The sequence below is a fragment of the Larimichthys crocea genome, chromosome I (genome assembly GCF_000972845.2).
Source record: "Larimichthys crocea isolate SSNF chromosome I, L_crocea_2.0, whole genome shotgun sequence".
Taxonomy (NCBI): Eukaryota; Metazoa; Chordata; class Actinopteri; family Sciaenidae; genus Larimichthys; species Larimichthys crocea.
In genome coordinates, this window is record NC_040011.1 from 28,355,387 (window position 1) to 28,367,528 (window position 12,142).

Below are 12,142 nucleotides of genomic sequence, written 5' to 3' on the forward strand. Positions count from 1 at the left end.
TCACACATAGAGACCCATAGTGTACAGGGAGTACACACGGCACTCAATTACCATCTTGTAATTGCGATCTATCAAGCGTTGTTGTGAAGTGGTGGCTGATGCGCAGGTTGTCGGCTGCATTATCACAGCTTAGGAAATGACAAGACTATTTATAGGAGCTATTTATACACTTATCCTGTTGCTGTTGTCCACGGCTGCAATGGACAGTCTGGGTTAGAGCTGAACTGACAGACAGGTTCATCAATCAGTCCAACATTTTGTGCAGTATATGATGTCTGCTGGAAGTGGAACAACAGAGGATCAAAAGATCAACATGAAGGGAAGTCTACAGAAGACACAATGAACATCTAGTTTTATTGTTACTGACCTAGCTCGAGATTTATTGACTTTTTCTGCCATTTTATTTTGATCATTCCGGTTAATTAAAGCATAACATTTTGTTTCGTTAAGCCTCTGGCAAACAGCTGTTTTCACCGCATGAGCTGGGACATTTTTAGTCAATTCACTTTCAACAGTCCAGTGATTAAAAATAAATATATATCCATATTTTTTGTTCCTGGTGTATATCAAATGAACCAGAAAGCAAACTGCAGGTGGTGATTTGCCTTTCATAAAAAAAAAAGAGAAGAAAAGTCAAGGACACCGTGATGCATAGTGATACGAAGGACACCTCAATCACGGTAACGTCAAGCAGTGAAAAGATTTATTACACCCTTTTCTTTCTGTGTCTTCTGCAAGATCAACAGCGCGTGATGGGTTTGTGGTCTGCACATGCATTAGATCTATGTACATGTGTGTTGTTAATCTTTGCACATTATTACGTGGGTGTGTGCATCGTAAGTCTGAGTATGTCTAGTGTGTCTGTGTTTTTATGGTAAAGTATACTTAGTTTTTTTTTCTCTTTTTGATTTTCTAAAGGACGTTTTGACTTGTTTTTGGTTTGAACAGCATCCTTTGTTTCATTTGTAGTCTTAATTATAATTTCTGGCAATAAATGACTTTGTTTTACCAAGGACAACTGGTTACTTTTTTTTTGCTACTTGAGCTTGGTCGTAACACATGAAAAATACCAAAACTAACAATGTGCCAGTCTCTCTGTTTCCAACTTTCAGACTGTGTGGTTAATGGCACTATTTATTCAAGATGTAAATCTTTAAATACAAATATATACTTTCATTATTAAAAAGGCCAAATAATTGTAGAAATAACAGTCAAACAAGAGTTTATAGTACATTTGTTGGCACCAATTTTGATATTTAAGGGCTTAAAAATGTGGATAACAGTTTATTTGGCAATGTTAATTTTATCACATGAACACATTAAACACACAAACACATAAACATTTATAAAGTTAATTATTTAACAGATTTTGCAGTTGAAAAGAAAAGTATAAGTAAAGCAAAGTGATAGCAACTGTTTGTAGATGACCTCAAACATAAAGTATTTTCAGCATTTCTCTACTCCTCTTTCTTTTTCAAGCACTGAGCCGCTGACATATCTGCTGCGACAATATGTCTCAGATTATATCAGCAGATTTTTTTTCCTTTTTCAATGTTTTTGGGGGATTATCAGGTTCAGCAGAGAGATGACATCCAAACAAGGTCCCCAGGCTGGACTTTGCTATTCATGCCATTCACTCCTCTCTAAGGGATCCTGACATGTCATGTTTTTTTTAAAAGTTTTTGGACAACAACAGGAGCCTTTGGCACAGACAAATAACATATGTCATGCTGGACTATTCAGAGAATATTTATAAGTAGCTCACATTCATTGTTGGTTTTGGTGTTTTACTGACAATACAAATTGTATGTTTTAAACTTTTAGTCGCTATCCAAGTGTTTGTTGAGAGAGCAGGAAAATAAATGTGCACCTTAATTCGCAAGAGATTCAAGGTTTAGATGAATGTGATTCTTTTATTAAGCAAAATATTTGACGATGCTTTTTAAATTTCTGTTTTTTCATTAAAATGCGTGGCCTTGAATCAGCAGCATTGTGTGTGCAGGGTGTCTGGTACGATCACAGTCCACTCTGTGGCATTTTCGACTAAGTAATGAATAATTTACTGTGCTCCTGGAATTCATTTATTTTTTGGCTGCAGTGTGTATGCCTGTGCGGAGAAAGGCTGAGAGTCAGTACTCCAGAGAAATCACAAGTTGCCATAACTACAAGTGCTGAGGTCTCCAGTGCGGTCCAGAGTGTAGCCCCGGAGAGGTGGGCAGTAAGCCGACTATGAGTGAAGGCTGAGAGCTCTGGAAGACCCCTTCCAGCAGGAGCGCATCGCCTGAAGCGCTCGGCGGCCAGAATTGTTTCTCTTCACAGTTTGCTCGCGTAGGCAGGAGATGAAACTGCATGCCTGATGGTTTATGAGTTTTTAAGTGAAGAAAGGGAATCCATCAGTTATTCGCTTAATGTCAGTTCAGGACAGATAATGAGGAAAATAGCACAAAGACTACTTAATGTTGTAATTAAAAAGGCTATATGATTTAATTTTCCTTCTCCTAACAGCAGAAAAAAAAATCCAGTGGTATACAGGCTCATAATTAAGCTAAATTATAAAGATAAAACTCACAAAGCTGGGAAATTGAATAGAGGACAACTGCATTACAACAGCAATTTAGTTATCTTTTTGAATGTGCTTTTAGCGCGGTGACGCCTGAAGTCCTTTTCTTCCTTCTCACATGTGGCGTCTTGAAGTGGCACCAAAGTGGCTCTCTTTCTGATAGACACCCTAATTCATACAGTTGGTGTTGTTATAATCCCACGGGAGGCTCTTAGTTTTTTCTCTGCCTTGTTTATTCCAGTGATGTCCTCTCTATCCATTGCTACAGAGGAACCCAGACCACCACGGCTTGATGTTTTGTTGTTGTCGGATCAGCTCTGAGGCATTTCACCGGTCTTCTGCAGTGTCTGTGTGTGTGTGTGTGTGTGTGTGGTAGTAGAAACATGTTAGTGTCTGTTTTCCAGTTTCATCATGGTCCTTCGGGACCGCCAGTCCCCCTGTGACTCAAAAGTGTACAGATGTGTCTCCAACAACAATGACTTTTAAAATAAATTCTTGAGTTGGAATTAGCTGAGGAGACGGTCTTTGTTTTAGCAATGCTTTCTGTCTGCATTTGTGTTTGAGATATGACCTATGCTGATGTGTATATATACATATATATATATACATATATATATATTATATATATATATATATATATATATAATATATATAATATATATATATATATATATATATATATATATATATATATATAGTTCAGTCTGTATTCGTATCTCTTTCATTGAGTTCTTAAGAACATCTGGATCCAAACAAGGGGTGAATACTTAAACCTTAAAATGATTCTGTTGGTTGTGCGCAGCTGGGGAAATGTATATATTCATGCATACATTTCAATAAATGTCTGCATTTACAGGAATACATTGACCTTTTGCTAATGGAGCTTATAATGCATGCAAACGCCGGAAGACGCTTTACTGTGAGTTGCAGCTTTACATCACTCTTAACAGCACTGTGGTGAAAAAAAAAAAAAAAAAAAAAAAAAAAAAAAACTCAGTGTGGGGTTTAAAATGCAACTGACCATTTTATTGCACATTAGTGAATTGAGCTAATTTGTAGAAAGAAATAGAGGCAAAGTATTCAGAAATACACCAAATTAAAGGGGGAGTCATGTAAACCGAAGAGTTTACCGTTACGCTCATGTGCACAATCTACATATAACATGAATTAGATGATTATCGAGGCACATTTTTTTTATCTTAGAAAATTAAATTACGAATTGATGATACGCTGGTAGATGTAACCCAATGGAAGAATACGTGAAAATCCACTTTGACTCCATTTGTTACAGTGCAAGAGACTCAACAGATATGCAGTGGAGTCTCTGAGTATACATCTTTTTGTTGGGTGTAATGCGAGTTAGAATAATTGAGCGAAAGGTCTTGATGCTAGATAATGGACTGTGACTGTGGAAGGCCCTCATAATGACTGATGAGAACTCAGACACTGTCGTCAAGAGCACAGACGTCACATTTACTGTTTGCGTTGGCGCACGCACACACCGACAGACATAATCACAAATCCTTTCGAACGTTGCTATGAAGTCTGTTCTGTCTCTATCTCCCTCTCCGATGGATTTCTATCTACATAAAGTATATTTCTTTCTCTGACTCACTCCTTCACAAACACCCAACACAAGCAGTTACTCTTAGACGGACACTTATACACTCCCCCGTTCGTTATATTGATCCGTGCTTACACAAGCATTAGCACTCACTTAGAATGAGAGGCATGTCTTCGTCCAAACACAGAAGCGACGAGCGTAAACACATCCATGCAAATGCACACACACCATTTCTCATGTCGCTTGGTGAAACATGTGACGCTAATGCGCTAAACTTCTTGGGATGAAAAGACACGCGTCTGCTTTGGGCTGGTAGATTCTTCCAAATTGAAACGGAGCATCTAGCAGCTGATGTATTCATCCAGTGTATGTGATTTAACAAGGTCCACTCCGTCTCACCATAAATCATATTAATAATCTGAACTTCCCATTGATTTTTATTCTTTTTAAGACGTCCCAGTGCATTATTTGATATCTCCTGCCTTTGTCTCTGATTTAATGAAACGCCATCCACACGCACGCACACACACACACACACACACACACACACACAGAGCTCATGAAACTGCTTTTCCTTTTAGAAGTCTTTATTCATCTGTGTAGAAAAAAAGACGACAGACCAGTAAATGGAACAGCATTTTGCACCCATTTTTGTTTATACATAAGAGTGTTTTCATTATCACGTCTGTGGGTGACCTTTTTTAAAGGAAAAGGATTTCTGCACAGAATGAAAGGGAGCTTCAGTGCTCTTAAAAAAGAAAAACAAACGCAGAAATGAAAAGAAAAAACAAACAACAACAAAAAAATCCACACCGGAGCTCTTCCAAAATTACTGCTACACAGTAACACAGGCTGGAAAAGAGAAAGAGAGCAGCTACTAAAAGTAAGAACTGGTTTCAACACTCACAGGCTCTATATCCATCCATTTCTCCCTCTCTACCCTCTCCTTTTCCTCTTCTAATCTCCGGCTGTTTGCTACCATTTCCTTTGAAGTTCCTCCTCCCTTTTAAGTATTAGTGGGGTCAGAGAGAGACAGTCAGAAAGCAGGTACTGCTTTCTTCTTTCCGTGTGGATGTTTGTTTGTGTGTTGAACTGCACAGTGTAGTGGTAAGGCTGTGATCCCTGTTAACAGAACTGTGTCTATGCTGTACCAAGGCCTAACAAACAGGACGACATGAGACAACTAATGCAATTCACCTCACAGGACGCATCAGACCAACTTTGAAATGACTGATTTACTCGAAGAGAAATCAGCTGTTAAAATACTCCAAATCAAAATGCCCCCTGAAGGGTGGAGCAATATAATGACAATTCAGATTTGTGCAGCTTATTAGTTCAATTCATTGTTAAATGTAAAATGTCGGGATAGAGTGATAAACACTATTTCCTGCACGGTCCAAAAGTTAAAGATTTTCAGTTTATGTGACACACGACTAAAAAAAAATCAGCAAAACCACAATTAGAAAGCTGAGACGAGGAAATATTTGAAGTTTTGAATGGCTTCAATTATTAATCGTTTATCAGAATAGTTGCAGTTTTTCTGTCGATTGGTTTAATTGACTTATTATTTCAGCTCTTCAAATTTGTCAACCATTATATGTCACCATACCGTTTACTCTGTGGAAGCTCTCAGTTTAATATCGCCGGTTTAATATCTCTGGTTGTATTAAGCAGTTTTGTTTCAAATAAATGAGCACGACTACTTTACAGCAATATTAGAATTTCATATGATTTTTTTGCACCAATGTGATGAAGTACTTTAATTTGTCTGGTGTTTAATTTACTGGATTCTCCAAAGGCAGCCATTCTTGTCTGGCAATTTTGTCCATAATCACTTTCCCAGTCACAATAAATAAAATATCACAATATAAAATTACATATGCTTTGATATGTATCCATATTGCCCACTCTTACCTTGAACCTTTCCTTAAATATGAATAAAAACAACCACAAGTTTTTAATGAAATTGAAATGATACATTATTATGAGTGATTAGAGTAATTAGACCAGAGTAGTTCCAACTTCCGCCGAAAAACTATTAGCTGCTAAAACTTCTTTTCAATTACAAAGGTTTAACCAGGCTCTAGGAGATAATGGGTTACTATTATAAGATGTATGATTAGGTTTCTTTCACTTCATTTGCAAAAGTAATAATGAGACTAGACCACAATAGAAACTGGGTACATGCAGTACTTTTAGAAATTATGAAAAGGGAAATTTTTAATAGCTCTTCTTCTCAAGTCCTGTGGTCTTGACAATCATTATTCATTCAGTCATTTTACTTTTTTAATGTTTTTCTCTGATTGTCTTGCCACGCCTCTGTTCCTCCTGTTGTCCTGCAAACTTTTCTGAAATCATGATCATTTAAATGTTATGATGATACATAAAGTGGAAACTGCCTAATTCATATAATTTGATGGGATTTGAAATGATCATTGGCGACAGAAAACCTCCAGTCCTTGAAGTCTTTTATCACTGGAGTACTGGCTGAGTGCAGTAATGGTTACACTGTGGGTAAAATTTGAGCCATTTTTTGGATGACAATGTCACATTATTCCAGTTGTCACCCCTCTTCTTTACCCCGCCCGCACCTTTCTTCTTCTTCTTTTGTCTGATTTTTTACCTCCTGCTGCTGCATTTGTCACACGCCCTTTTTTTTACTTATCTTCCTTTTCACTCCTCGCTTTCTGCCTTAAGCCAACACACCTCTCCCTGTGCCCAAAACAGCACCTCTCTCTTCTCTTGTTTTATTTTATGTTCTATCCCGCCATCCATCCATCTATCAATCTATCCATCTATGTACCCCCCCCCCCCCCCTCTTGCTCTCTCTCTCATTAGTCTCCCTACGCTGTGGTTTGTGACTCCCATCTCTGTCAGAACTGTTATCACTGCTGTCAGCTCCCTTGGCGAGAACAAAGTCGTTCTCTGCTCACGGCACCACAAAAGACACGAGAGAAATAAAAGGAAAGAGCCTCAGCCAAAAAAAAAAAGAAAAAGGAGGCGGAAAGGAGGAAAAATTAAAAAGGAGGGGAGTAAACTAGAGGAAAAGGAGGGGGGCTAGGAACACATCTTTTCATGTCAACCATGATGCATTGTCATCTGTGGGTTATAACAACCATTGATTTCTCCCTCTGTCATCCCTTTTATCTATACAGCACAGAGCTTACAGTTGGTGGGAAGATATGAGACCTATCTCTATACACATCAAGTGCCTTTTCCTCATATTATAAATATATCTCCTGCTAAATCAGCTAAGCCTAGTATATCAACCTCAAATAAGTTACTGTGTATTATTATGAGCCGAGAAGAACAGTAGGTTTGAAAGACACTGAGATATCCAAAAGAGAAAACGTAACCATTTATAACTAGAAGTAGCGCTGAAAGAAGGGCCTACTGTATAATGTAGTATACAGTAGTAGAGTATAGTAGGACTTACTGTCACTCAATAGCAATGTCCAATCAACATAGCTGAAATCAGTCTTTTCTACCTAACAAACCAATCAGAATTTAACCAGCAGAGGCACAGAGGGTACTTTGGAAACCAAGGACAAAATGGCCACCAGCCAAGGGGTCGTCATCATAGAGATGGCGCTTGGCGTTTGTGGCTCAGGGAGCATGTCCCTGTATCATCACGTGTAGGCATAATCTATGTCGGGAATACCACCCTCTCTGTAGCCACGGTTGGTACCATAGGTGACATGATGGTGGCTGGTTTGGCTGAGGATGGTGCCATTGAGGCTGCCAGCTCCGTGGTTGCTCCGGTAGGTCCCGTTAGCTTGGGAGGAAGAGGAAGAGGAGGGGAAAATAGTATGGATGTAGGTGACATCCTCCAGCTTAGGCTGTAAGGGTTGATGGGCCATAGCTGTCATCTGAAACCCTGCAGGAGGTGCCCTGATCTCTAAGATGGAAGTGTCTTTCTTAGTGCCTGACTCTACATAGTCATCATAATGTTTTCCACCCCGGCCCCTGCTGTATGCGCCTGTGTCCCCGGACATGTAACCCGCTCTCTGTCCATACCAGCAGAAGATACCAAAGATTAACAGCAGGCTTACTAATGCTGTGGCACCCCCTATGATCCCAGCCAACGGCAGGGCTGTTAGTTCAGAGTCCTGTCCCTCTTTATCTGACCCCTCCCCTCCTGAGTTGACCAGAGCCTCTCCAGTCTCTATCTGAGCACAGGCCGGGGCCGAGTCTTTACTGTCCGTGTCCATGCTGCCAACCCGAGATGAACCCATGCTGGAACCCCCAAAGGAGGGCTCTGGTCGTAGTGGCAGCAAGCAGATGAGGTAATGGGAGCGTGGGGTGAGCTGGGTAAGGAGGTACTGCCTCCTCTCTCCAGGTACCAGAGTCTCTGTTATCGAACCGAGAGCTGCACTGCTACCCAACCTCAGCCACGACAGGCGGAAGGAGGGTGCTGGCTGCGGACACAGCCAACTCACCAGCACACTGTCCGAAGAGAGAGGTTTTACAGTCAGCTCCAAGGCCTCTCCGGATACCTGCCCCCCTTCACCGGGAGGCAAAGGCATAACAAGGCCCGGCCGCTTGGCTCGCAGGGTGAAGAGGGAACCTTGTGTGGGGACCAGCAGAGAGGTAGTGGTGGTGCTGCCATGGGGGACTGAAGCCACTGAGTGCTCCCCTCCTGCAGCATCTTCACCACCTCCGTCTTTTTCTGCTGGGTTCACCCCCATTCCAGTACTGGGACCAGCAGGGGGTCCTTCACACTGCTCCATCAGGGAGGTTACGTCTCTGAGGGTCTGACCCCTTACAGGCTCAGGCCCCTGACATGTCAGACCCCTGACTGTCACTGCTGACCCCCGGCCGTGCAGCCAGGCATGGAGCCAGCGAAGGTTGCAGCCACAGTACCAGGGATTTCCTCGCAGCAGTAGCAGCTCCAGGCTTTCTGTGTCCTTAAAAAGTCCTCTTGGGAGACTGGTCAGATTGTTTCCGGACAGGTCCAGTCTCTGTAGCCGACGCATTCCCTCCAGCGCCCCCCGTGGTATGTGGGTCATTCCATTATCTTGTAAATGGAGTCGCACGAGATGAGCCGATGGTAGGTTAACTGGTGGAGACTGCAGGGCATTCCTGACCAACGACAGCTCAGTCAGGTTGGAAAGACGTGAAAAGGTGTCATCTGCAATGCGTGTGTTGGCCAACAGGTTCCCATCTAGGACCAAGCGCCGCAGGGAGGCGAGGCCACGGAAAGCATGTGTGGGAATGGTGCTGATCCTATTGTCGTCCAGTCGCAACTCTTCCAAGGATGCTGGCAGGCCTGCAGGGATGCTTGACAGATGGTTCCGTGACAGAAACAGGAGTCGAAGCCGTGGAGTCCCAGAAAAAGCTCGCTCCTGGATGCTAACTGTGGATATAGAGTTATCATCCAGGTGTAAACGTTCTAGTAATGGTAACTTGGCCAGAGCTGACCTCGGTAACGTTCGTATATTATTATCCTGTAAATGGAGCTCCCGTAATGAAGGTGGGAGGTGTATAGGGAATTCATCCAGCTGATTGGCATACAGGTAAATGACTCGTATGGAAGTGCTGCGTTCCAGTGAGGGAGGCAGGCCAGCGTTACTCAGCCGGTTGCTCTGTAAGTAGAGGATGGCAGCCATTAATGGTAGTGGAGGAATTATACTGAGGCCACGGTCGTTGCAGTAGACAAAACCCTCATCACAGCGGCACACTGAGGGACAAACAATGCCCTCATCTCCCTCGCCCGTCTCCATGGCAATTGCCGCTGCCGCCAGTTCCAGCACCTCAGCCAATAAGGTGAGGCACAGGAGGAGCAGAAAGAGCCAATCCCGGAGCTCAGCAAGACTCTCAGCTGCCATGTTGGTGCACAGCTCCTGATTGAAAGAGAGGAAAAATGGGAAACTGGATTAAAATAAGTACAAAGGCTATAACTCACTGATTATAAAAAAAAAAAAATCACAGTAACTCATTATATTCAAAAGAGAAAGAAGAAAGAGTTGTTGGCAAAATGAGTTTCAGATAAAGATAGTGCAGGACAAACCATAAATTTAACCTCTTTCTCCAGAATGATGTATTTTCCACATGCTGTTAAAACGTTTTTTTTTATCTCCAAAGTGGAGAAGATTCGGGGATTGAATAGTCAGACATACTTAAGAGGGGCTGTCCAGTATTAAATGGGTCAGAGCAACCAAGCAGAAGACAAACGGACATTTAGAGGCAGCCAGTGTGATAAAGAGTGAAGTGAATGTGTGCTTATGATTGCAAGAATCATTGAAAGCAAAACGATGACAGAGATGGAGAAAATTGGACAGTGGCAGTTCCAAGGAGGGAAAATGAGTATTTTTTTCCCGGGGAGATTAACTGAAATGGAGTGAGTGACATGAAACTAAAATGGTGGAGAGATTGGAAAGGAGAGAAGGAAATCTGATTAATTGCCCACAGCGCTGTTGATAGCTTTTAAGACAATACAAGTGATAAACTTGTTGTGCCTGCACTATATCTAACCATGCGATGAGTAGTATTAAGACAAGCGAAAACGGAGAAACAGAGAAGCAGAGTGCTTGATTGTGTATTCAGAAACAAAAGGCAACACAGGTTTGAGGTTATGGCCGTATACGCAAAGAAATGCACACACAAGTAAGTAAACATACCGAACACAAAGCATTCACATACAGAAGAGAGTCTCAGTACAAGCTGACATGTATAATGCATGTTTTCTCTTGGTTGTTATTGTTCGTGAAATTTCTATAAATTATTCAGGAAAGTGGTCCTGAAATCCCCAGAAATGTTTTAGCGAGATGTTTTACAGAGAAGCATTTTTCTGAAACATTAATACGTTGCTCGGTCGATGTCTTATGACTTGTCTCCTAGCGAATCCCTGACACCAACATCAGTAACAGGAATTTACAATTCAGATAAAATGATCTCTGTGCACTCACATTCATAACACACTATTTATAGAACATGAATAATATACAGCGGTGAAAGTTGTAGAAATTACATTGCGGCGTACTCTTGTTGAATCCTTTCTTTCTGTTAGCCTGGGGCTGGAAAATGTGCCCTGATGTGAAACGCCTGACATGATTTGACAGCACATTTGATAAACAAATCCTCTAAAGGCAAGTATTTTTTTTTCACCCCTTTCTGTGCACGGATGTATGTGTTTGTGTGTACGTATGAGAACTCGGTGCTCGATGCAAAATTTCCCCTTGGCTGCAGTCAAAATCCATGCAAAGCAAACAAGAGATGGCAACAATAGAAGACACCGAGATGGGGTTGGGGGGTGGGGAGGGATGGAGGCGAGAAGACAGATGGAGAGTTGGACAGTCCGTCAGAGCAGGAGAGGGTTAGCGAGTTCCTGGCAGTGAAGACTTTCAGTGCCCGGAGTTTGTTGCAAAAGCAAAAAATGCTTGGTTGCTATTTTTTTTTCTGTGAGATAAGTGTAAAAATAGCTACATTTGTGTACCTGTACATGCTGGTGTGTGCATCTTTAAGAGCATTTGTATGAAAGATCTGCATCACCAACAACCAGCTCCTGTCTCAGCTCAACACAGGCAGTATATATGTAAGAAAAGAGTGTGCTCCACACAACTCGGCATGGACCCAGGCTATACTATATTTTCTCTTTTCTTAATGGTATTTTTAGCTTAAATCTGACAACTTCCAAGCATTTCCAGCATTTGAGAGACAGAAAAAGTAAGCGAGAGGAACACTCAGGAGGGAGTGTCAAGGTAGAAACTGAGACCATATTGTGATTTCTGTAGGAATATCAATTAACATATGCTTCGGCGCCACATAATCCCCGCTTCCCTTTCGTAAATATCCTCTTGGCACGAACCCTGTGTGTGTCTGCCTACATGCCAAGGCTTCCTATCGACACGTCTTTTTAATGATCCTTAGATTTTCTGTCTTCTACACTGCCTGGCTCGTTGGCTCACTATCCCCAACTGTCACTCTCTCTTATGGCGCACTCCTCTCTCTGCATCTCTATCTTTCACGTCATCTACTTCTCCCATCTGCCCACCACCACCTTCTCCCCTTCATAATCT

General features: G+C 41.7%; 2 protein-coding genes across 7 annotated transcripts in view; one reads left to right on the forward strand and one right to left on the reverse strand.

Annotated features, from left to right (window-relative positions):
* The window catches only part of macrod1 (mono-ADP ribosylhydrolase 1), a 109,777-nt gene that overhangs the window by 18,099 nt on the left and 79,536 nt on the right, over positions 1–12,142 (forward strand). The gene's annotated exons all lie outside the window — the stretch shown is intronic.
* The window catches only part of flrt1b (fibronectin leucine rich transmembrane protein 1b), a 31,798-nt gene continuing 24,841 nt past the window's right edge, over positions 5,186–12,142 (reverse strand). For all 3 annotated transcript variants that reach the window (XM_019253497.2, XM_019253496.2, XM_019253495.2), the window contains exon 3: positions 5,186–9,967. In XM_019253497.2, the coding sequence (XP_019109042.1) occupies positions 7,754–9,952 (2,199 nt within the window). In that variant the 5' untranslated portion in view covers positions 9,953–9,967 and the 3' untranslated portion in view covers positions 5,186–7,753. The remainder of the gene's footprint in view (positions 9,968–12,142) is intronic.